This window comes from Salvelinus namaycush, chromosome 32 (assembly GCF_016432855.1).
Source record: "Salvelinus namaycush isolate Seneca chromosome 32, SaNama_1.0, whole genome shotgun sequence".
NCBI lineage: Eukaryota > Metazoa > Chordata > Actinopteri > Salmoniformes > Salmonidae > Salvelinus > Salvelinus namaycush.
Genome location: NC_052338.1, coordinates 2,638,618 through 2,663,497, shown reverse-complemented (window position 1 = coordinate 2,663,497; position 24,880 = coordinate 2,638,618). Strand labels below are relative to the sequence as shown.

Sequence of the window (24,880 nt, the reverse complement as noted above, 5' to 3'; positions counted from 1 at the left end):
CTGGGTATGGCTGGATGGTACCACAGGTTTGTGCCTGACTTTTCAAAGGTCGCCGAACCCCTCAACCACCTTAAGAAGAAGGGTGTGAAATTCCAATGGACCTCTGCATGCGAAAGTGCATTTGAAGCACTCAAAAACAGTCTCATTACTCCTCCAGTGCTTGGACATCCTAACTTGAATGCTCATTTCATTGTGTACACGCAAGTCAAACAGGACTTGGAGCCGTCTTGGCTCAACAAACAGGACTTGGAACAGAAGAAGTTCTTGCCTATGCAAGTCGCACCCTTAATTCAGCCGAGAGGAATTATTCAACGACTGAAAGGGAGTGCCTCGCTGTGGTCTGGGCTTTGGAGAAATGGAGCTACTACTTGGAGGCGAAGATCTTCACCGTTGTCACAGACCACGCTGCTCTGCAGTGGGTTCTGGCATCAGGCAAGACCAACAGCCGTCTTATTCGCTGGTCTATCCGACTGCAGAAGTTTGACTTCATCATTGAGTATCGCAAAGGAAAACTGAACGTTGTACCAGATGCCCTTTCTCGGATTACAGAGAGTGCCAATGTTTGTCCTCCCTTGTGCAGCACTTACACTACCGCTAAGTGTCTGGATGATTCCTTTCCTCTGGATGATGAGAGTGTATGGAGAGCACAGCAGAAGGATGTTGCCATCATGGCGATCCACAAGAGTCTGTCTGAAGAAGACTCAAAGAGTCGTTTCAATGATAAGTATAGCATAATTCAGGATAAAGTGTATCGAAAAACTCCAAGAGGAGAGGGAATACACAGCTCCCATTATCGCGTCTTCATTCCCTCTACATTGAGTGACCAGATAATCTAAGCTTATCATGCTAACCCCATGAGTGGCCATCTTGGAGTTTTTAAGACGTATCGAAGACTACAAGAGGTGGTTTACTGGCCAGGCATGTGGGTTGATACCCGGAAGTTTGTACAGCAGTGTGAAGTCTGCCAGAAATACAAACCAGACATTGGCAGACCTGCTGGAAAAATGCAGCAGACCGTGGTAAACCATCCAAATGAAATGTTGGGAATTGACCTCATGGGACCTTTTCCTCCCAGCCGGGGAACCCGGAATGAATTTGTATTGGTGGTAGTGGACTACTACACACACTGGGTGGAGTTGTTTCCACTTCGCAAAGCCACTGCATCAGCCATTGCTCTAATTCTGCGACGGGAGGTCTTTACCAGATTCGGAATTCCAGACCAAATCCTCTCTGACCGAGGTCCGCAGTTCATATCAGGAATATACAAAGAGCTTTGTACCTACTGGGGTGTAATTGCCAAGCTGACCACAGCCTACCATCCTCAGACCAACCTGACCGAGAGGGTAAACCGTACCCTGAAAGGGATGATTGCTTCATTCGTGGGGGATCAGCACACAAGGTGGGATCAGCATCTTCCTGAATTTCACTTTGCACTGAACTCTGCCGTGCAGGAGACTTCTGGGGTCACTCCCGCTGAACTCCACCTGGGAAGACCACTAAAAGGTCCGATGGACAGAATCTTGCAAAGTTCTAATGTTTCACCTGACTGCCCAGCGTTTGATGCCGTACAACACCACCACACCTTGCTAGCCAGAGTGGAGGCCAGCAAAACCAAAGCCAAACAACGACAGCTGAGAAACTATGATAAACATAGACGAGACGTGTGTTTCCCACCCCAGTCTCGTGTCTCGTGGGTACGTTCACATCATCTGTCAAAGGCATCTAAGAAGTTCACTGCCAAGCTAGCTTCGAGATGGAAAGGCCCATACCGTGTAGTGCAGCAGTTGGGACCAGTGAACTAATTGGTCTGTTTGAAGGACACTGGGGAAGATGTCAGGACGGTGCATGTTGTTGACCTAAAGCCCTGCTATCCTACGGCAGAAGAGCTGGATCGCAGGCAAAAGCAACACCTGCAGGAACTCTTCGTGGAGGACTCTGATGATGAGGACTTCCCTGGTTTTGTGTAGCAGGAACAGGAACCTGTCAAAGCCTGCATCCTCTCTGTTTCTACAGGCTTTGTTTTTTCATGGGGGGAGGAGTGCGGCGAAATCCTGCACGGAGCCTTCACCGTGCGCTGCCACTTTAAGAGCGCATGAGCAGTAGGAAGGAGGAAATAAAAGAGCTCGTTCAGCTCTTTGGGGGAGGAGCTCTTGGGTGGCGCGACAGTTTTGGTTGTGTGTGCTATGCTGCAGAGGTTTTTTGTTTGTCTTCTGCGTATGTGGTTGTACAGTGTTTGGATCAATCCTCGGTTTGATCGCTCGACGACGTGGTTGTTCTCATGTGGGACCGCGACGGTTATGGATCAAATGGATTAGTAGCAACATTGTTGCGAAGCGTTCAACTACAACCCAACACACCATCGGACAGTCAGACCGTACACCTGCACCCTCAAGACCACAGCTAAGCCCTCTCTTGTTCCCTTTCTCTCTTTCTCTTCCCTCTATGGTCCAGTGCTTTACACTGCAACCGACTCTATTTTTCTAAATGCATTGAAGTTTCATTGGAGCTGGACTAGTGTGTATAGGAACACCACACATTCATACCCTCTGCACTCCTCCCCTGGAAGAGAATACAAACTATTGCAAATCCTCTGTGTGATGACACGGTTCATTCTTTATTGTATGAAGTTGCTGTTTATTTGCTCTGCCATTATTATTATTACTCACTTGAACAGGAAGGTGGCGTGGCAGTCCTTCGTGGACAAATGTTGTTATCAAAGTCTGGCATTCTCTGGATTTATGTTGCTTTCAAAACAACTGGGAACTCGGAAAAAAAACAAGGTTGAATCATGATGATTTATTGATCTTCAGGTCGTAGCTCTAGAAAGAGGCCGGATTTACAATTCCGAGTTGGATGACCATTCAAAGCCGTTCTAAGCCATGACAGCATGGCCAAAGTTGAATGTTTATCATTTGGGACCACACAGCCACTCCACTGAATAGCAGGCTAGTGATTGCTTTGGAATTCTTGCAGTTAGCCACTGTCACTGATAGTTGAATTTGCAATTTCCATCTTGTGTGTAATGTTTATGTCCAATGGCCGATGACCACGGATACGTTTTATCTATAGTTTCTCTTCAAGGATTAAAAAGGATTTGCCAGTAGATAGTCGACTTGATTCATGATGATGACTGCTAGCTAAGATTTTGAAAGTATGATGTTGACATGATCAGTCCAATCAAAGCTACTGTACATATAACGTGATTTGTCGACATTTTATCTGTGGCCAATGACCTTGAGCGTTCTTGGATGGGCTCTTCTAATGTAACTCCAATCAATTTACACAGTGAAAGAAAAAAAAGTTGATCAGATAACAAAATCATAGGTAGCCCATATGTGCTCTCCCGAGGCTGCGCTGAGTGCGCTCCCTCCTAATCCCTGGGTACACAGCTTTTTTTTAATACAAAAAAAATAACATTTACATAAATATTCAGACGCTTTACTCAGTAAAGGTGCTTTGTTGAAGCACTTTTGGCAGCAATTATATCCTTGAGTCTTCTTGGGTGTAACACTACAAGCTTGGCACACCTGTATTTGGGGAATAGCTCCCATTATTCTCTGCAGATCCTCTCAAGCTCTGTCAGATTGGATGGGGAGAGTCGCTGCACAGCTATTTTCAGGTCATTCCAGAGATGTTTGGTCGGGTTCAAGTCCGGGCCCTGGCTGGGCCACTCAAGGACATTCAGAGACTTGTCACAAAGCCACTCCTGCATTGTCTTGGCTGTATGCTTAGGGTCGTTGTCCTGTTGGAAGGTGAACCTTTCACTCCAGTCTGAGGTCCTGAGTTCTCTGGAGCAGGTTTTCATCAAGGATCTCTCTGTGCTATGCTCCGTTCATCTTTCCCTCAATCCTGACTAGTCTCCCAGTCCCTGCCGCTGAAAAACATCCCCACAGCATGATGCTGCCACCACCATGCTTCACCGTAGGGATGGTGCCAGGTTTCCTCCAGATGTGACGCTTGGCATTCAGGCCAAAGAGTTCAATCTTGGTTTCAACAGACCAGAGAATCTTGGCAAAATCCAAGCGGGCTGTCATGTGCCGTTTACTGACGAGCGGCTTCCGTCTGGCCACTCTACAATAAAGGCCTTACTGGTGGAGTGCTGCAGAGATGGTTGTCCTTCTGGAAGGTTCACCCATCTCCATAGAGGAACTCCAGGCGGCCAGCTTTAAGAAGAGTCTTGGTGGTTCCAAACTTCTTTGATTTAAGAATGATGGAGGACACTGTTCTTAGGGACCTTCAATGCTGCAGAAATGTTTTGTTACCCTTCCCCAGATCTGTGCCTCGATACAATCCTGTTTCTGACAATTCCAGACAATTCCTTCGACCTTATGGCTTGGTTTTTGCTCTGACATCCACAGGTTTGTGCCTTTCCAAATTGTGTCCAATATATTGAATTTGCCAGAGGTGGACTCCAATCAAGTTATAGAAACATCTCAAGGTTGATCAATGGAAACAGGATGCACCTGAGCTCATTTTCGAGTTTCATAGCAAAGGGTCTGAATACTTATGTAAATAAGGTATTTCTGTTTTGTATTATATATAAATTTGCCTAAATAAAAAATAGAATAAGTCTGTAAGGTAACAAAATGTGGGGTCCCTTACAAAAAAAAGATTGCAGTCAGAGTGCAGTATATAGCTGCAGTATGTTGCAAAAACTGCGTGTAAAAGAACACCCTATTTTTTACTGCAATAATTTTGCAGTGTATCTGCAGTTACTTTGCAGTTATTACGTCCAAAATCCCACAGTTGACTGTAGAGTTTCAAAACGGCAATCTTTTTTTTGTAAGGGGTCTGAATACTTTCCGAATGCACTGTATATCAGCTAATAGAAACGTTCGAAAATGCGGCGGGTATCATTTTGGCCACTCACAAAAGCACACGCCCCCCTCACTTCCCACGTGCTTTTTCTGTCGCCGCAGTCACATGATATTACTTCCTGGATCACGTTTGTTTCTACAGCGGCCAATTTTTGCAGGCAATAACAAAGTGAATCCGCCAAAGAAATACGGTTGAAGGAGAAACGGGTTTAACTAATAAACAAGGATATAGCTAGCCAAGTCAATTAAATCAATAGATACACATTTCGGCAATATCTTGACAGATTGCGGCAACGTTTTCGGTTGATAACAGATAACGTTAGGTAGCCAGGACAGCGATCTTGCTATGTTGTTAACTTTCTAGCTAGGTTACAGTTGTGTTATATTTGGCGATACATCTTAAATTGAAATCTATTAATAACCGGTTAGTTAGACGATGACACTCCTGATACAGCCATAACATCTGAACTGTTTTTTTTTGTTTTAAACTAGGGAGGGGCCGTGGCTTGCTACTACTAGCTAGCTAGCTAACCAAGTCAGCAGAAAATAACCTGTTTCCAGTTATTTCAGAGGCTAACTGTTAGCCTAGTGTCAGTAGATAGGTTTTCTATTTGAACAGAGTAGGTCGGGCATACACCATTTCTGTAAAAAATGTCAAAATACACAAGTTTTTCGGAACCAGGCGACGCCCACAACCCATTCCAGGTGATATTGTTTATCCAATGTGTAACTTGTTTTTGTCGCACTGCTTTGCTCTATCTTGGCCAGGTCGCAGTTGTAAATGAGAACCTGTTCTTTTTTTTCAGTTTACCTTTATTTAACTAGGTAATTCAGTTAATAAAAAATTCTTATTTTCAATGACGGCCTAGGAACAGTGGGTTAACTGCCTTGTTGAGGGGCAGAACTAGCCTACCTGGTTAAATAAAGGTGAAATATATATATATGAAATGCAAACGGCAAATATTTAGCTACTGTTATTTTATTCATTTAGCTACAATGTTGATGAAAAAGGTGTTTGATGTTTCGCCTGTTGCACTGACGTAATAGCAGACGTGCTGTTACTTATGACATGTGATGCTGCTTAACCAGGCTATTCTAAGAATCTATTTAGTAGCTGTACATTAAAACATGTTCCAAAGGGCTCATTGAATGAAAGCTGCCCTATTGATACTTATGTGATCAAGGCTACTTCCCAAATGCGACCCTATTCCATACATAGTGTAAAATTTTGAAAGTACTGAACCATATAGGGTGCCATTTAGGATGTGACCCATAGAATTAGCAGTTCGAATAAGATGATATATTAATAGGAATTGAATAGGATCTCTATGACGTAGCCAGAGTGATTGCTTTTATGATGTTCTGTTTGTGATGTTTATCTTGTCTATGTCAGGACCCTGCAGTGACCCAACACAGCAGCAACACTGAGTATGCCACACTGGATCTTTACAACCCATTTGACAATAAAAATGGGGTAAGAGATGTGTAGTTGTGTTTTTTTCAGAATACGGATGCTTTGGAGATTAAGTATATGCATTAATGGTAATGCAGTATGGTATGAGTTTCAGCAGAGTAGCAGGAATGCCACTACATTCCAAGCAATTGGATGTGGTATCATGCCCGGATGCACCACTCCTTTCAGATTTTTTGGGATATGCTCTAAGCCACTCTTTGTTTGTGATCATTATAAACGTTATTGGTAATGATATAGGTTGAGTTCTTATTGTCTTGCACTCTCTAGCCCCCACCACCAGCCTATGCAGCCACCTCCCCATCCGCCCCCCAACCCGTTGTTCCTGCAACAACCCCACCCAGCAGGACTACGCCTACAGAGCCCCGCAACTATGGCACCTCCTTCACCCCCCAGGTACTTGTTTCATATGTATGACACATTTCTCAGGAGTCACCTGTGCAGGTTATAGAACAAACCCTATACAGCTATAAATAATACTCCTAGACAAGCAACTCATATCTCTGTGTGTGAATTCATTTCCCCCATGTTTATTTACTAGCTTGACATGGAGCACCTGAACTTATCAGACTAATTTCTACTAAATCAAGTTAATCTACTAAGATATATGGAGCTATATTCAGCTCTGCATTAAAGCCTGACGTTGTCCTTTTCTCTCTCTTTAGCAGACAGCTGTCAACGCCACCACAGCAGAACTCCTGAAGAAGCAGGAAGAGCTGGAGAAGAAAGCCCGTGAGCTGGAGAGGAGGGAGAGGGAGCTGAATTCATACGCCCTTGGCCCTGGAGCCAGTAAGAGAGTGAGGTGGTGGTGATGATAGAGATTGGTTTAAGAGGAAAAAGTGGATCCAGAAGTCTGATATGAAATGATGGAGGGGGGTGGTGGTTGTGTTAATGAAGGTAAGATCGTAGGTGGGAGGATTACCTTGCGCTGGTTCCTAACTGCCTCATCTCTCTGTCAGCTCGTCAGAATAACTGGCCTCCCCTGCCCACTTTCTGCCCTGTGGGACCCTGCTTCTACCAAGACATCAACATGGAGATCAGCCAGAGCTTCCAACGCACTGTCTCTATCATGTATTACTACTGGATGTGTAAGTTTCCCCGTCTGTGCCTGGCTGGCTGTCTTCGGCCTGTCTGGTGAAGTCATCTGTAACAAGTACCACTTTCATGAAAGAATGATGATAGTAATGCTCAGATTAAATGATTAACGAAAATGTTTAGCCGTTAAGAAAGTTACCTAATAGTTAATGACACTGTTAAAAAGTGGAGATTTCTCAAATTAATTTACACCAATTTAAAAGTGATACATTATAATCACAAAGTGGACCTGTGTGCAGTCAGTGTACCTTTATCTCTTTATCCTTTTCCCTTTCCAATACAACTTTAAAGTGCTCTAGTATCCAAACTGTAGTTCTGACCTCCTTACCTTTCTCTTCTTATTTTGCCTACATACCTATCCATCTCTGGTCTGCATCTCTATCACCTCCATTATCTCCTTTCTCTTTACCCCCTTTTCTACTCTTCACTCCCTTTCTTCCCCTCACTTGTCATGCTCTCATTCACTCCCTTGCTCTCCCTCCTCACTTCACCCATCCAACATTCTTCCTTTTGTCTTCATTCTCTCCCCCTCTCCTAGTCACTGCCTGCACACTGGCATTTAACTTAATTTCCTGCCTGAGTCTGTTCTGTGTGGACACTTCTGGTGGTGTTGGGCTGGGCCTCGCCATCCTCTGGGTCCTCCTCTTCACCCCCTGCTCCTTCGTCTGTTGGTACAGGCCTGTGTACAAAGCCTTCAGGTGGTTACAATTGGACAATTTGAATTTAGGGGCTTATCATTACAAAACAGATCTATTTAGATTCCTTCTGTTTATATCAGGTTAAGTGAACCTATAAATGCATTTTTCCTTTCAGGAGTGACAGCTCCTTCAACTTCTTCGCCTTCTTCTTCATTTTTTTCATCCAAGTGATTGTCTATGTCATCATGACCATTGGCATTCCTGGATGGGGTTTCAGGTACGTGCCACAAACAAGCCAACCATTGTCTAGGACTATCTTATGACTGTTACAATTACTATTGTAGTTTTACTTGACCTTTTTATAATGTTAAATCTCCTACACAGTACATTCCTCACACACCTATCCTTCTTCACACTCCCACTATGTCTCTTTTTGTGACTGTCCCTCTCTCTCCTTCCCTCCCGGTTCTGCTCAGCGGCTGGATAGTGAGTCTGGCTGCTCTGAAGACTAGCGTGCCTGTTGGTGTGATCATGATGCTCAATGCCATCCTATTCACTGCCCAGGCTGCCATGGGGGTTGTCATGCTCAAGAGGGTAAACCTGAAATGAAGGCGTAGTAGGGAGGGGAACTTAACCTGGTTTAACCAGGCTAAAGTGTATTGTATGCTAGGGCAAATCAGGACCGTGTGGAGTAATTACAGTAGGTAGACAATGGCTTGTTATGAAGTATAACATGGGGGGGGAAGGAATAGGATGAGGGTTAAAAGGCTACAACATAGACACTCAGCTTCTCAAATCTTTTTCATCTTCACCCAGTATGTCAATTAACCTATTTAGAATCGTCCACAGGAATGAGAGTCATTGCTTTGAGTTTTCAGAGTATTATTTACAGTATTGCTTTCAGATTGGTAGTGAGTATGGTGTTGAGATATGAGCAATTCCATGGTTGGAGAGATACGGAGACTCAGTTGATTCACTTTAATTGTCAAACAAAAACCATGATTGCAAAGTTAAACAAACCACACAACTCTATGCACTAGGACTACTTTTTAACAATTTCCACTGAATAGAAAACAGTGAGAATGCTAAATTTGATAACGTTATGATGGTTTGTACTATCATTCTGTTACCGAACTTAGCATCTGCACTGTTTTTTTATTCAGTGACAATTGTTAAAAAGTAGTCCTAGTGCATATGGTTTGTTTTACTTTGCAGTCATTGTTTTTGGTTTGAGATACAGTTGAAGTCGGGTAGTTTACGTACACTTAGGTTGGAGTCATTAAAACTCGTTTTTCAACCACTCCACAAATTTCTTGTTAACAAACTATAGTTTTGGCAAGTCGATTAGGATGTCTACTTTGTGCATGACACAAGTAATTTTCCCAACAATTGTTTACAGACAGATTATTTCGCTTATCATTCACTATATCACAATTCCAGTGGGTCAAAAGTTTACATACACTAAGTTGACTGTGGCGTTAAATAGCTTGGGAAATTCCAGAAAATTATGTCATGGCTTTAGAAGCTTCTGATAGGCTAATTGACATCATTTGAGTCAATTGGAGGTGTACCTGTGGATGTATTTCAAGGCCTACCTTCAAACTCAGTGCCTCTTTGCTTGACATCATGGGAAAATCAAAAGAAATCAGCCAAGACTTCAGAAAAAAAATTGTGGACCTACACAAGTCTGGTTCATCCTTGGGAGCAATTTCCAAACGCCTGAAGGTACAACATTCATCTGTACAAACAATAGTATGCAAGTATAACCACCATGGGACCACGCAGCCGTCAAACCGCTCTCAGGAAGTTCTGTCTCCTAGAGATGAACTTTGGTGCGAGAAGTGCAAATCAATTCCATAACAACAGCAAAGGACCTTGTGAAGATGCTGGAGGAAACAGGCACTAAAGTATCTATATCCACAGTAAAACGGGTCCTATATCGACATAACCTGAAAGGCCACTCAGCAAGGAAGAAGCCACTGCTCCAAAACCGCCATAAAAAGAGCCAGACTACAGTTTAACTGCACATGGGGACATACTTCCAGAGTTGTGGAAAAATGGCTTAAGGACAACAAAGTCAAGGTATTGGAGTAGCCATCACAAAGCCCTGACCGCAATCCCATAGAACATTTGTGGGCAGAACTGAAAAAGCGTGTGCGAGCAAGTAGGCCTACAAACCTGACTCAGTTACACTAGCTCTGTAAGGAGGAATGGGCCAAAATTCACCCAAATTATTGTGGGAAGCTTGTGGAAGGTTACCCGGAACGTTTGACCCAAGTTAAACAATTTTAAAGGCAGTGCTACCAAATAGTAATACAGTGTATGTATACTTCTGACCCATTGGGGATGTGATGAAAGAAATAAAAGCTGAAATAAATAATTTTCTCTATTATTCTGACATTTTCACATTCTTTAAATGAAGTGGTGAACCAACTGACCTAAGACAGGGAATTTTTACTAGGATTAAATGTCAGGAATTGTTAAACTGAGTTTAAATGTATTTGGCTAATGTGTGTGTAAACTTCCGACATCAACTGTACATTTTAAAGTGAAAAACTGAGTCTCGGCATCACTCTGTTACCGTGGAATTGCCCTTATGTATCATGTATCAAAGCCTGTCTTCCTCTCCCCTCCAGGTCCACTCTCTGTACAGGCAGACCGGTGCCAGCTTCGTGAAGGCTCAGGCTGAGTTTGCAACTGGAGTGATGTCCAATCAGGCTGTACGCCAGGCAGCTGCCAACGCCACTGCGTCTGCTGCCCAGGGGGCTTTTACTGGGGTGGCTCGATAGAGGGAAGGCAGGCAAGTAGAGCAAGGGAGCTCGTAGGGAGAGAGGGGTAGGTACAGTTGAAGTCGGAAGTTTACATACACCTTAGCCAAATACATTTAAACTCAGTTTTTCACAATTCCTGACATTTAATCCTAGTAAAAATTCCCTGTTTTACATCAGTTAGGATCACCACTTTATTTTAAGAATGTGAAATGTCAGAATAATAGTAGAGACCTCCAATTGACTCAAATGATGTGAACTAGCCTATCAGAAGCTTCTAAAGCCATGACATCATTTTCTGAAATTTCCCAAGCTGTTTAAAGGCACAGTCAACTTAGTGTATGTAAACTTCTGACCCACTGGAATTGTGATACAGTGAATTATAAGTAAAATAATCTGTCTGTAAACAATTGTTGGAAAAATTACTTGTGTCATGCACAAGTAGATGTCCTAACCGACTTGCCAAAACTATAGTTTGTTAACAAGAAATTTGTGGAGTGGTTGAAAAACGAGTTTTAATGACCCCAACCTAAGTGTATGTAAACTTCCGACTTCAACTGTATGTAAGAGAGTGTACAGTACAAAATAAGTATGCACGATTTGGGTGTTTTGTTGAATTGTTACATAAAAGTAAATGAAAGTTCAGGAAAGGGGTGGGACTTGAGTTTGTGTTGGATGCACTGAAGTGATGCTGCATATTTAACACTAAGTTAACAGCTGAACGGTTCAATTATCTGTTGCCAATGCTATCATGTTTGCTATAGTGAGCTCTAATAAGTCATTTGTTTTGATATCCCGAACGAGAATGCCTACCTACTTACACAAACTATCTTTGCCAAAATTATAACTTTAAATGAGAAACACGTTGTTTTGAGTTGTAATATTATTGCTATTATTATGTTATGTTGATGCTATGTGTGGTTGTCATGATCGTCATTGTTGTTCTTTCTCGGTTTTAATAAAATCTATTGATATGCTCCATATTTTCAACATCCCTTTGGTCACCTCACCAATAGTGTCATTAGTCATCATGTCAGTAGCTAACCTAAAATATTATAGGCCTATTACTTCTAAAACGAATATAGACAGAGCGTGTTATTCAGCTTTGTACACAATGTACAGTTTCTGACAATGATCTCTTCACTGGACTGATTAAGATGTACTGTAGTCTTTCCTATAGACTCCTGGGGAAACTACATCCATGATGCAAGTCTTGCTATCCTTTTAGTCATCACTTTTGCATGATCTGTTATTACTGTTACTTATGTGTTTAATACTTCAAGGGCCAGTTTACCCGATGCCTAATCCTGGACTAAAAAGAATGCTCAATGGACAATCTCTCCATTTAAATAATTTTTTGGTCCATCACTCCTAGGCTTAAATCAGTGACGGTAAAACGATTTTTTTTTAGATTGCCAGTATATTCTGTTGTTTTGGATAGTCACCTTGTTGTAGCCTACAATTGCAGATTTTGCCTCAACTATTTATTTCTAGGTTCAGTCGTTTTGGTCATTTGCAATAGCTGAAATCGGTTGAGTTTACACAGTAAGGCACTAAATCTATTGAGCTATTTATTTGTTACATTAGTCGTATCATGTACATTTTGACGGGGAATCCTAGCCCTATTACTCCAATTTCAACCAAGTGTTGCAATTTTAGATTATTGCAGCGGTCTACTAATCAATGTATTGGTTAGAAGATCGCTGCAATAATCTTAATTAAACAGCAGCGCTTGGTTGAAATTGGAGTAGTGTGCATTTCTAACCTCGGCGAATTATGATTAGAGCAATAAGAAATAACAATTTGTTCAATAGCAGATAAATTATTTGAAAATCTGGAAAATATATTGAATATATGATTTTCTTATTTAAGTAAAAAGTAGCCTATAGCCTATGGGGGACTGACATGACCCTTTTGACAAGCGCCCTTACTCCTTCAGTTGGCTTGAGCTACCATACCGACGTCAGTGACTGACTATGCTACGGTGAAGATGGCGGAGGCAGCGGCGGCACAACACCGCTTTTTCTGTCACTGCTGTAAAGGTGAAATCGACCCTAAATTCCCAGTGAGTTGGTTCAAGTGCTTTTCTTACTTACTTTCCCGTCCGGTTCTGGACCGACGTTTCTGTATCACAAGAAGGCCTAGCTAGCAACGCCTCCCGAAATACATGATAAGAAAATACAACATTTGTATCTGAAACTGAATGTGACTGATATACTGGAATATTTTCGTTATTAGAATAAGACTTTATAAGTGGTATTGCATGGAGAGCGCGCCGTTAGATTCATTGTTGCGAATAAATATGGTGATCCAAGTTTCAGGTTTGCGTCTTTGCCATATTTAGAAGCACTACTTTGTCGCCAAGCATGTGAGAAACATTATTGCCACGTTCATGTACTAGTGGGAACTAGGAAACTCGGAAAACGTACGATTTGGTAACTGGTTTAACCAGTTCCGACTCGTATGTGAACGCGGCATATGCATGAAAAGGGGATGGGTGCTTTGGCAGGGTGTCTCTTGTCCGCACAACACTTGAGCGTTTGACGAGCAGATGATTAACATTTTTATTACATTTTTATTTATTTTTACATTTACATGAACGCGCATCTTTAAGTTAGTGGACAAGTATGTTCCTTTGTATTTTCATGTCATAATAATTTAAAATATAAATGTTTTCCCTCAAGGAATTCACGTGCCCCAGGTGTGAGTCCGATTTCATTGAGGAGTTGACAGAAGACTCCAGGTAAAATTGTAAAATATGTTACGTTTGTTTTGCATGCTGTTCTGCTTATAGTGGGCCTATACTGGAATTGCAATGCCATAACTGGAGTATTTTAGGTATATTATTATGTGGAGTTGCTGATACATCTGATATAATATACATTAGAAATATTCAATTATAACACGTTTCAATAAAATGATATTGTATTTGCATTTCTCTTAATGTGTTAATTTACAATAATTCAAATAACTCTTAAGTTTGAGATTTATTTTGTCTTTGTCCTTCAGTCTCTTGGAGAACAGCAGCACTGCAGAGGCCAATGATGATGCAGGCACACTCTTTTCAGAGGTACCTATATTTTCTCCCAAGTTCTCTTGGTCTTTTTCTATCCTTTTCCTCATCTTCAACTTTAATTTGAATTTACTGGTCTGCTCTCCTTCCTCCAAGCTGTGGCAGCTGCTGTTTATGGAACGCTCTGCCCTTCTCTCGGACCCCTCCGCCTATGAGTCTGACCAGAGCCAACTACAGGCTGCCCCAGCCAGTGATGCAGTGGAGGACGAACTGGAGGGCCCTTCTGTTGACCCTGTGGGAGGCACAGAGCCTTTGGAGCCTGAACCGGAACGCCCCTCTCGCCCGCCTAGCCAGGGGAGGCGACAGTCCCGCACGCCAGCAGTGGAGGGGTTAGTGGAGATGCCAATTGCCCATCACTGATCTTGATCTGTCTACAGTGTAACGTCATTACCTTTATCCACTCACTCTCTATTATGGTTTTGCCCCATGCTACAAGGTCCAGGCAGGTGTAGCTGATGGCTTTTATTTCAGTTGGACCTAAAGCCACCTTAGTGGCAACGACCACTGCTTTTGCACAGTTATCTGCCTCTCCATGGCAGTTTTTAGGAAGCTGTTCTCACTCTACTCAAGAGCCTGTATTGATATTGAGTCCTTGTACTGTTGTATAATAACATCACAAAACACCAATTCACGAATGGTGTTATATAATCAAAGTTGTCCAAAATTAAATCTTTCCTTTCAGTTTATGACACACTATCATTTCACATATTAACAGCAATATACTGTATTTCAAACACTAATATACTATTTTGTCCTAAAATGTATTACACTGTAATAACATAAGGGGATCCCAAACTTTTTTGGCCCACAACCCCATTTCGATATCTGAAAATTCTCACAACCCCAATCGTGAAAAAAAAAAAAATGTAATTCAACAAGCAATGTTTTTTAATGTGGGACTATGGCAGTCAATTGAAAAACATTCTTACAGTATTTCTGATTGTCTTCTCAACTCACCATCACATACTTTTAATGTGGGGCTATGACAGTCAATTGCAAATTAGTCTGACATAATGTATCTTATCTCACCACCACTAATTAGATGGGTGTGCTTGATGCATGTCGACAGTGTGCACCTCATCTCTGCAGTCACATCCAACCTGGATCGATATTTGGCTTTAATGCAGACGAGAGCACTGAATCCAGCTTCACACAGATATGAGCTCGCGAAGGGTACCACGAGATTTATGGTGCTTTTAACACAACTGGAAACTCTGAAAAATACGAGGTCAAATCATGACGTCAGTGATTTTCAGGTTGGAAAGTCTGAGCTCTAGAAAGAGACCAGTTCCTGAGTTGGAAGTCCGAGTTGGATGAGCGTTCAAAATAATTTCCCGTCGGAGCTCGTTTTTTCCCCCCATTTCCCAATTGTCTTGAATGCTCGGAAGTAGTAGATTTCCCAGTTCCGAGTTCCCAATTGTTTTGTGCACGGCATTAATGCTCAGAGGGAGATGGCAGGGTATTCCCTTTAAGTCGAATCCCCGAGCTGACGAGGTAAAAATCTGTCATTCTGCCCCTGTACAAGGCAGTTAACCCACGGTTCCTAGGCCGTCATTGTAGATATGAATTGGTTCTTAACTGACTTGCCTAGTTAAATAAATAAAATAATAATTTAAGTCTGGTACCAAAACTCCTTCATAGTGACCCGTGAATGCATTCGGTCACATGACAACTCGATTTCACTTACCAGCATGTCAACTGAGCCAGGAATACAGTCAAACGGATTGGGAAGTAGGTCACAAAGTGCTCTTCCAAGCGTTGGAGGTGAGCAGTCATCACTCGTGTGGGACACTTACTGATGCTGTTTTCTGTTTAGAAACATGCACAGCCGAGGGAAGGGGGCATGGTTCGCTTTTCTTCTAAATCCACTGATTCAGGCACTCATCTGTAGATTGTTTTTGTATTTCCCCTGCATGCTTGCGTTCAGTTCGTTCAGTTTCCAAAATATGTCTGTTACATAGGCAAGGAGACACACTTCCTTCTCATTACACAGAAAGTCAACAAAGTCTTTCCAACACTCCCCTGCGCCTCCTGTGAAATAGAATATTGTCATCTGATCCCATATCTCCACATAGTTTTGCAAACAGGCGTGCACACAGTGGATGTGGTTTGATGTAGTTTACAGGGGAGATTTTTAGCTTGTAAATCTTGGTGGGGCGAACTCCCCCAAAAAGTTTACATGCATGCCAGCAAAGCCACTATACAACACAACACTAAGCAATGCATTAATTGCACTATAACGGTGACAAACGGTACCCACAAACTGTTAGGGCATAAATAAAGCTGTCCCAACAGCAGAGTCCCAACACCTTACCACTGCTACACCTGGCTATCAGCGGAGCCTTGTCTGGTAGCGAAACAGTTAATTCAGCCTCATTTATTGCCTTTAAAAAAGCATAGCTGATATGGCTGACTTGCTTAATAAACAAATGTGCTTTCTACTGACAATTGAGATGTACAAACTGGCATAAGGGGACAACGAACGGATAAGAGGCAATCCGTAATTTCGATTAAGACACTAATGAGCAAGCTAGGACGGACGTAGTCAATATAACTATTTGTTCAGCACTGTTGAAATGTACAGCGACAGAATTCAGAACATGGGCCGTTCTTACAGTGTTCTCCCTAAAAATCCAAGTCAGAACCGTAGGAAAAATAAAAGGGGCATATAAGCAGACAATGAAAGCTCTTAGAATATTCAATGATGACATTTCTCTAAAACAGGCTATAGGCTAAATGTGCACCACAAGTCAGGACAGTAGGCTAAGTTATGAGGGGGAAAGGGAGCACATTTTTTGGGTGAGGCACATGGGCTACTAACATCTTACTACACAACATACACTTAGTATTACTTTCTTAGCTACAGTATACATATCTCCCTGGCATATTGCATCATTTATGCAGCAGCATACAATACATTTTTGGACTCACCTTGTTGTGCTGTGCTCATTTGAACAGGAAGGTGGCGCGGAGGTCCTTCATGGCAAATTTTGTCATAAAACTTTGGCATCAAAGTCTGGCATTCTCTGGTTTTATAGTGCTTTCAAGACATCTGTGAACTCTGAAAAAACAAGCTCAATTCATGACGTCAGTGATCTTCAGGTCGAAGCTCTAGAAAGAGGCCCGAGTTCCCCACTTGGAATTACGAGTTGGATAACCATTGAAAACTTATTTTTCCAGTCAGAGGTAGTTTTTTTCCCAGAGTTCCCAGTTGTCTTGAACGAATGAAGTCTGAGAATTCCCAGTTCCGAGTTTCCAGTTGTTTCGAACTCGGCAGAAGTCATGCTGGATTGACAGCATGGCCAATGTTGAATGTTTATCCTTTTAAGCTTGGAAAAGACACCCGTAAACCCAAACTTGGACCACACACCCACTCCACTGAATTGCAGGCTAGTGGTTGCTTTGCAATGCTTGCAGTTAGCTACTGATTCCTTACAAACCACTCATTGTTGAATTTGTGATTTCCAACTTGTTGTGTAATGTTTATGTCCAATGGTTGATGAGCACTGATATATTTTATAAAAATGTATCTGTGACCAATGACCTTGAGCCTTCTTGGTTGGGCACTTCAAATACAATTGTATTGGTCACATACATATGGTTAGCAGATGTTAATGCGAGTGTAGCAAAATGCTTGTGCTTCTAGTTCCCGACAGTGCAGTAATATCTAACAAGTAATCTAACAATTCCACAACAACTACCTAATACACACAAATCTGAAGGGATGGAATAAGAATATGTACATATAAATATATGGATGAGCGATGGCCGAGGGGCATAGGCAAGATGCAATAGATGGTATAAGATACAGTATATACATATGAGATGAGTGATGTAAGATATGTAAACATTATTAAAGTGACTAGTGATCCATTTATTAAAGTTGCCAATGATTTGATTCTGTATGTAGGCAGCAGCCTCTCTGAGTTAGTGATTGCTGTTTTAACAGTCTGATGGCCTTGAGATAGAAGCTGTTTTTCAGTTTCTCGGTCCCAGCTTTGATGCACCTGTACTGACCTCGCCTTCTGGATGGTAGCGTGGTGAACAGGCAGTGGCTCGGGTGGTTGTTGTCCTTGATGATCTTTTTGGCCTTCCTGTGACATCGAGTGCTGTAGGTGTCTTGGAGGGCAGGTAGTTTGCCCCTGGTGATGCGTTCTGCATACCGCACCACCCACTGGAGAGCCTTGCGGTTAAGGGCGGTGCAGTTGCCGTACCAGGCGGTGATACAGCCCGACAGGATGATCTCAATTGTGCATCTGTAAAAGTTTGTAAGGGTTTTAGGTGACAAGCCAAATTTCTTCAGCCCCCTGAGGATGAAGAGGCGCTGTTGCGCCTCCTTTTCCAAACTGTCTGTGTGGGTGTACCATTTCAGTTTGTCTGTGATGTGTACGCCGAGGAACTTAAAACTTTCCACCTTGTCCACTACTCTCCCGTAGATGTGGATAGGGGGGTGCTCCCTCTGCTGTTTTCTGAAGTCCCCGATCATCTCCTTTGTTTTGTTGATGTTGAGTGAGAGGTTGTTTTCCTGACACCACACTTCGAGTGCCCTCACCTCCTCCCTGTAGGCTGTCTCGTCGTTGTTGGTAATCAAGCCCACTACTGTTGTGTCGTCTGCGAACTTGATGATTGAGTTGGAGGTGTGCATGGCCATGCAGTCATGGGTGAACAGGGAGTACCAGAGGGGGCTGAGCACGCACCCTTGTGGGGCTCCAGTGTTGAGGGTCAGCGAAGTGGAGATGTTGTTTCCAACCTTTACCACCTGGGGGCGGCCCTTCAGAATGTCCAGGACCCAGTTGCACAGGGCGGGGTTGAGACCCAGGGCCTCAAGCTTAATGATGAGCTTGGAGGGTACTATGGTGTTGAATGCTGAGCTGTAGTCAATGAACAGCATTCTTCCATAGGTATTCCTCTTATCGAGATGGGATAGTGTGATGGCGATGGCATCGTTTGTGGATCTATTGGGGCGGTATGCAAACTGAAGTGGTTCTAGGGTAGCAGGTATGGTGGAGGTGATATGATCCTTGACTACTCTCTCAAAGAACTTCATGATGACAGAAGTGAGTGCTACGGGGCGATAGTCATTTAGTTCAGCTATCTTTGCCTTCTTTGGTACAGGAACAATGGTAGCCATCTTGAAGCATGTGGGGACAGCAGACTGGGATAGGGAGCGTTTGAATTTGTCCGTAAACACACCAGTCAGCTGGTCTGCAATGTTCTGAGGATGCGGCTAGGGATGCCATCTGGGCCAGCTGCCTTGTGACGTTTAACACGTTTATTTTTTTTTTGTCCCTTCTTTGTTCCTATACTGACATTTCGCTTGTTTGATTGCCTTGCGGAGGGAATACCTACACTGTTTATATTCTGACATATTCCCAGTCATCTTTCCATGGTTAAATGCGTTGGTTCGCGCTTTCAGTTTTGCGCGAATGCCACCATCCATCAACGGTTTCTGGTTAGGGTAGGTTTTAATAGTCAGTGGGTACAACATCTCCAATGCACTTCTTTATAAACTCACTCACCGAGTCAGCGTATAAATCAATATTATTCTGTGAGGCTGCCCCTAATATTTCCCGGTCCGCGTGATCAAAACAATCTTGAAGCGTGGATTACGATTGGTCAGACCAGCGTTGAATGGTTCTAGTCACGGTTACATCCTGTTTGAGTTTCTGCCTTTAGGATGGGAGGAGCAAAATGGAGTCGTGGTCGGATTTGCCGAAGGGAGGGCAACGCTGGCCTTGTATGTATTGCGGAAGTTAGAGTAGCAGTAGTCCAGTAGCCCGCGCGATTGCTGCAATCAGTTTGCTGATAGAATTTAGGTAGCCTTGTTCTCAAATTTGCTTTGTTAAAATCCCCAGCTACAATAAATGCAGCCTTCGGATCAGTTTGCAGCACTGAAGGGGCTTGAATTTTTGAGCTCTCCCCGTAGATTTTGCAGCGACGTAGTGTCCCCATGTGTGACCGAACACTGAGCCAATCACGGCGCAACTAGAGAACATTACCAACCCCTGCGCTCTGTATTTTCCGCTGGCTGCCCCACCACCACCACAGAAAGCACTGAGCTAGGCTGAAACATCTGCATTTTGGAGCTGCCTTACTCAAGAAATCAAAAAAGAGACCATGGTTGTATGTAAACTTGTTTGCAAACTGGTATGTGACATGTATTAATGCAAAAATAACATGCAAAACAGGAACCCCCCCCCCCCCAAAAAAAAACAGGTGGCTCTAAACAGGTGGCTCTGCCCCACCTACCCTGAATGACAGGTTTCCACTGGTTTTTTACAATCGAAGTTGGACCAACCTGCTGCAGTATATCTCAGAGATTTGTGCTCAGCTCTTTTGCCGCCAGTTGCTCTCGGTGCATCATAGAATGCATCCATATGCAGAGGGAGACACATTCATAACTAGACTGCAGAGGCCTGGAGCCCCATCTATGCAAAAGCCCACCATTCAATCCCATGGAATCTGTTTTTCACTGAACATCCCCTGTGCCGTTTCATGCTCGGGAATTGTGAGACAGAACAGTATGTTTTCATGTATAGCATCCCCCGACATGTATAGTGAACAAAAGTCAATGCATGGAAATCTCGGACCTCACGTTTATTTGGAGAGCATAAGCTGGGGAGTTTGAGTCGTTCAGTCAGTTTCCTCTTGATTGCTAGCAATAGCATATATTCTTTGTTTAACAGTGTTATCTGACAAAATTATTGATGTGAGTTTCTGTGCCTCTGCCTCCCCACACATTGTTTTCACCATATCAGTTGCAGTCGGTAATATCAAAGTCTCTGTAATAGTGTGGTGTTTCATAGCGTAGTGGGCCTAGAAATTTACTGTGGAAATGAGTCAAGTGCAACGGTCAAATGCGGCCTTTTCCCATGATCTAAGGGCGCTCTCTGGTTGAATTTTATCTTTTAGATTTCAATAATTTTCATTTCTATTTTTAAGGTTAATCACATTACAATGATTTTGAGATACAAAGGCGATATTCTAACATTTTTATTTTCTTCTTTTTTTTCTACGGGATTTTGGAAATTATCTCATGACCCCATTTTCATATCAGGTGACCCCTAGTTTGGGAACCGCTGAACATACGTTGTTACATGATATTACATTGTTATTACACTCAAATAGGTATTCTCTGTCCGTAGTGCCTTCAGAAAGTATTCATACCCCTTGACTTATTACACATTTTGTTGTGTTACAGCCTGAATTCAAAATGGATTAAATATTTTTTCTCTCTCACCCATCTACACACAATACCCCATAATGACAAAGTGAAAACATGTTTTTAGAAAATTGTGCAAAATGATTGAAAATTAAATACAGAAATATCAAATTTACTTAAGCATTCACACGACTGTCTATACATGTTAGAATCACCTTTGGCAGCGATTACAGCTGTGAGGCTTTCTGGGTAAGTCTCTTAGAGCTTTCTTTCTACTCCTGGATTGTACAATATTTGCACATTATTATTTAAAAATGTTGTTGTTGATCATTTGCTAGACAGCCATTTGCAATCTTGCCATAGATTTTCAAGACAATTTAAGTCAAAACTGTAACTAGGCCACTCAGGAACATTCAATGTAGTCTTGGTAAGCAGCTCCAGTGTATATTTGGCCTTGTGTTTTAGGTTATTGTCCTGCTGAAAGGTGAATTTGTCTCACAGTGTCTGTTGGAAAGCAGACTAAACCAGGCTTCTGTCTAGGTTTATGCCTGTGCTTAGCTCTATTTCGTTTATTTTTTATCCTAAAGACTCCCTAGTCCTTGCCAATGACAAGCATGATGCAGCCACCACCATGCTTGAAAATATGAATAGTGGTATTCAGTGATGTGTGTTGGATTTGTACAGAGATGAGGTAGTTGTTAAAAAATCATGTTAAACACTATTATTGCACACAGAATGAGTCCATGCAACTTATTATGTGACTTGTTAAGCACATTTTTACTTCTGGACTTATTTAGGCTTGCCATAACAAAGGGGTTGAATACTTATTGACTCAAGACATTTAAGCTTTTCATTTTTTAAATTAATTTCAAAAAAATTCTAAAAACATCATTCCCCTTTGACATCATGGGGTTTTGTGTGTAGGCTAGTGACACAAAATCTCAATTTCATCAATTTTAAATGTTTAGGCTGTAACACAAATTGTGGAAAAAAAGTCAATAGGTGTGAATGCTTTCTAAAGGCACTGTAGGTGCAAAAAAGATTGAATCTCTTTGCCCTTTTCTACAGTATTGTGCAGCAGTTTTTGGCTGGTCTGTTTGCCAACAATGGAAATCCAGGCGTCGCACCAGCTGCACTGTAAATAAGTATTTTCTTTACCTCATATTTTTTTTTTTCATTACTTGGACTCTTAAGTAATTCTAAACATCTCTCTCTCTCTCTCTCACTCACTCACTCTCAGGTCTGGCATGTTCCATTCAAATCCAGGGGACTATGCCTGGGGTCAGGGAGGTCTAGACGCAGTTATCACAGAGGTCAGTGATGTCACCAGGCACAAAATCTTAGATTGCGACTCAGCGTGCTGGCATGATTAAAGCCATCTCTGTTTCTTCATTTCTCAATTCCCTCCACTCCTCTAGTTGTTAGGTCAGTTTGAGAGCACAGGTCCACCTCCTGCAGAGAAGGAGATGATCTCATCCCTCCCCACAGTCAACATCTCTCAAGAACAGACAGGTGGGTTCCAACCAAGCCGCAACAACAAACCCATAGGCTACCAGTTACAGCATCTATGGGAGAAGGGTATCTTGCTCAGTAGTAGTGTGCGGTATACCACCTGTCAAATAGATTCTCAAGTTTGTGACAATATTTTGTTGCATTCTGAAAAAGAATAGGTAATGGCTTATTTGGTTTTTTCCGAAGGTGGTCTTTACCCAGATCAGGCACCAATGCGGGCACTACTAGTCAATGTTCTCTGACTTTATTCTAAAATGTACACAATGAATGAACCCCCCGTACCTCTTCCTCAGACAGCAGACTGGAGTGTCCAGTATGTAGGGAGGAGTACTCCGTGGGAGAGTCTGTCAAACAGCTGCCCTGCCTCCATTATTTCCACAGTGACTGCATAGTGCCATGGCTCAAACTGGTAAGCAGGGGGAGTGTTGGCTGGCAGTCAATAGGGGTTACAACACCACTATTTAATTTGCCATGGAAGGTAGGTTAGTTCTTTTAATTGGGGTCACATATCTTGACGTGAGGTAGGGTATTTGGTTATATTGCTCTGGATGTAACTTTGTGCCACACACAGGGGTGGTTTCCCAGACACAGATTAAGCCTAATCCTGGACTAAAAAGCAAGATCAATAGAAAATCTCCATTGAAAGCACTTGTTAGTCCAGTACTAGGCTTAATCTGTTAAGCATGTTTTTCCAAGTCTCATGTTTGTGTATATCTCCCACAGCACGATACCTGTCCTGTGTGTCGTAAAAGTCTTGACGGCGTCGACCAGAGCATCCAGCCCCCACCAGAGCCCCCCTCCATCAGGACAGACCCTCAGGAGGAGAGACGGGCTATTTGAGGTTTAGGTCTCCCTCTCTTTTACCTCTCTGGCATCTCTTCTTCCCTTTTTTTCTCCTGAACGAGGCTCACCTCTCCTCATGCCTCGTCATCCATCGCTCCTTCTTTGACCACGCATTTATTGAAGAGACAGATTTCAATTCAACTGTGCCTCATTGTCAAAATTATACTTGCTTCGAAAAATCACCTCACTCACAATGCTTTCACCCACAGATCACTATACATTTCCTGGAGAACTTTGATTGAGGTGAGAAAGATCCAATATGCCTGCAATATAACCTCACCTGCAAATGGTTCCAACTGTTTTCTGACAAATTGTTATGGATTCAATTTGTCCCTTCGTAGAGGCATTTCACCTGTTCTGATTGGCTTTCATTTTTTATTAAAAACAAATGAACTGACATCATTGAGCCATAGGGACGTGACAAATGTGTTGAATTTAGGAGAGTTTGTGAAAATCCTGAAAGGTGAGCTGAACTCACTCTCTTGCATTGTTGATCTGGGTAAGAGAATTTCCCTACTCTGTTCTCTCTGACCTCTTTGGTTGCATCGCAATAATCTCTGCTTTCTCCTGAATGGTGCACTTGTTCACTTCATGGATTTGAAAGGAAATTACTGGTATATGGAAACTCCTAGGCCATGCCTATACCAATCCAAAGCTTTTAGATTTGTGGAGAGTAGTGAACGAATGCAAACTTCGGAAGGAAGGAGAGGTTATTGGGAATGTAACCACAGGGAGAATCTCAATTGAATACTTGCGTCCTCTCTACTTCTCAAAATCCATTGGAGGAGAGGATCAGAGGGGCGGGATCTTTGGCTTTCTCTTACAATGGGTTTTGAGAAGGAGGCGAGGAGTATGCAATTGAAACTCTCCCCCGTCTCCCACTTCCTCTTATTCGTTAATAATGTCCACCTCTCTTTATGTCCCCTATTAAAGCCTAATGCTGTGTTCTTGACACTATCCACCTCCTTCCTGTTATAACATTATGCACTTTCCTAATGCATTAGTCTTTTACCTCTTTCTATCATTTTATTTTGAATGATAAGTACAAGTCACAGCAAAAAAAAACATGTTTTTAATATTGAATATATTATGATTTGCCTATATATGTATTGGTATGTATATATGTATAGGTGTGTATATACATGTAAATGTTTGTTAACGAATACATCTGCTTGGCAATGAGGTGATCAGATTGAAGATAATAATAAAAAATTGTCAAATTCATAAAGAAGGAGGGAAAAGCAGCTTCATTGAATGACAACATGTCCAATTGAGCACCTTGTCGCAGGGTATGTCCCAAATGGCAAGCTATTCCCTTCAACAGTGCACTACTTTTGACCAAGATCCATATAGGGAATATGATGCCATTTGAGACACACACCCAGACTCTCAAGTAGATCATTTTGGAAAAACCCTGCATCCTTGGCCATTTGATATTCTGCCAACTTATTGCTCATATTCTTATTTAAAGACATACTGTACATTCAATAGACAGGTTAGA

At 42.3% G+C, this 24,880-nt stretch overlaps 2 protein-coding genes across 3 annotated transcripts; both read left to right on the top strand.

Annotated features, from left to right (window-relative positions):
- Window positions 1–4,938: 4,938 nt before the first annotated feature.
- scamp3 (secretory carrier membrane protein 3) lies at window positions 4,939–13,848 on the top strand. Of its 2 annotated transcripts, XM_038972049.1 has the most exons (11): window positions 4,939–5,522; window positions 6,211–6,291; window positions 6,559–6,684; window positions 6,957–7,077; window positions 7,248–7,376; window positions 7,922–8,081; window positions 8,197–8,298; window positions 8,498–8,615; window positions 10,658–10,821; window positions 13,474–13,532; window positions 13,799–13,848. In XM_038972049.1, the coding sequence occupies exons 1-9, from the start codon at window positions 5,469–5,471 to the stop codon at window positions 10,808–10,810; spliced, it is 1,044 nt and encodes a 347-aa protein (XP_038827977.1). In that variant the 5' UTR covers window positions 4,939–5,468; the 3' UTR covers window positions 10,811–10,821; window positions 13,474–13,532; window positions 13,799–13,848. The 2 variants fall into 2 exon arrangements, with proteins under 2 accessions (XP_038827977.1, XP_038827976.1); XM_038972048.1 differs by lacking the exons at window positions 13,474–13,532; window positions 13,799–13,848 and having other exon boundaries at window positions 6,954–7,077; window positions 10,658–10,943.
- Window positions 13,849–21,971: 8,123 nt separating this feature from the next.
- On the top strand, window positions 21,972–24,601 carry si:ch211-81a5.1 (E3 ubiquitin-protein ligase RNF115). Its single transcript, XM_038972050.1, has 5 exons — window positions 21,972–22,161; window positions 22,265–22,337; window positions 22,443–22,536; window positions 22,830–22,945; window positions 23,260–24,601. Exons 2-5 carry the CDS (start codon window positions 22,272–22,274, stop codon window positions 23,374–23,376), a joined length of 393 nt encoding a protein of 130 aa, XP_038827978.1. The 5' UTR covers window positions 21,972–22,161; window positions 22,265–22,271; the 3' UTR covers window positions 23,377–24,601.
- The last annotated feature ends 279 nt before the right edge of the window (window positions 24,602–24,880 follow it).

Coding starts and splice junctions, on each gene's coding strand:
- scamp3 (XM_038972048.1), top strand. CDS start 5,469: ATGTCAAAATACACAAGTTTTTCGGAACCAGGCGACGCCCACAACCCA. Junction 5,523..6,210: donor ACGCCCACAACCCATTCCAG/GTGATATTGTTT, acceptor TGTCTATGTCAG/GACCCTGCAGTGACCCAACA. Junction 7,078..7,247: donor CGCCCTTGGCCCTGGAGCCA/GTAAGAGAGTGA, acceptor TCTCTCTGTCAG/CTCGTCAGAATAACTGGCCT.
- si:ch211-81a5.1 (XM_038972050.1), top strand. CDS start 22,272: ATGTTCCATTCAAATCCAGGGGACTATGCCTGGGGTCAGGGAGGTCTA. Junction 22,338..22,442: donor TAGACGCAGTTATCACAGAG/GTCAGTGATGTC, acceptor CCACTCCTCTAG/TTGTTAGGTCAGTTTGAGAG. Junction 22,537..22,829: donor CATCTCTCAAGAACAGACAG/GTGGGTTCCAAC, acceptor CCTCTTCCTCAG/ACAGCAGACTGGAGTGTCCA.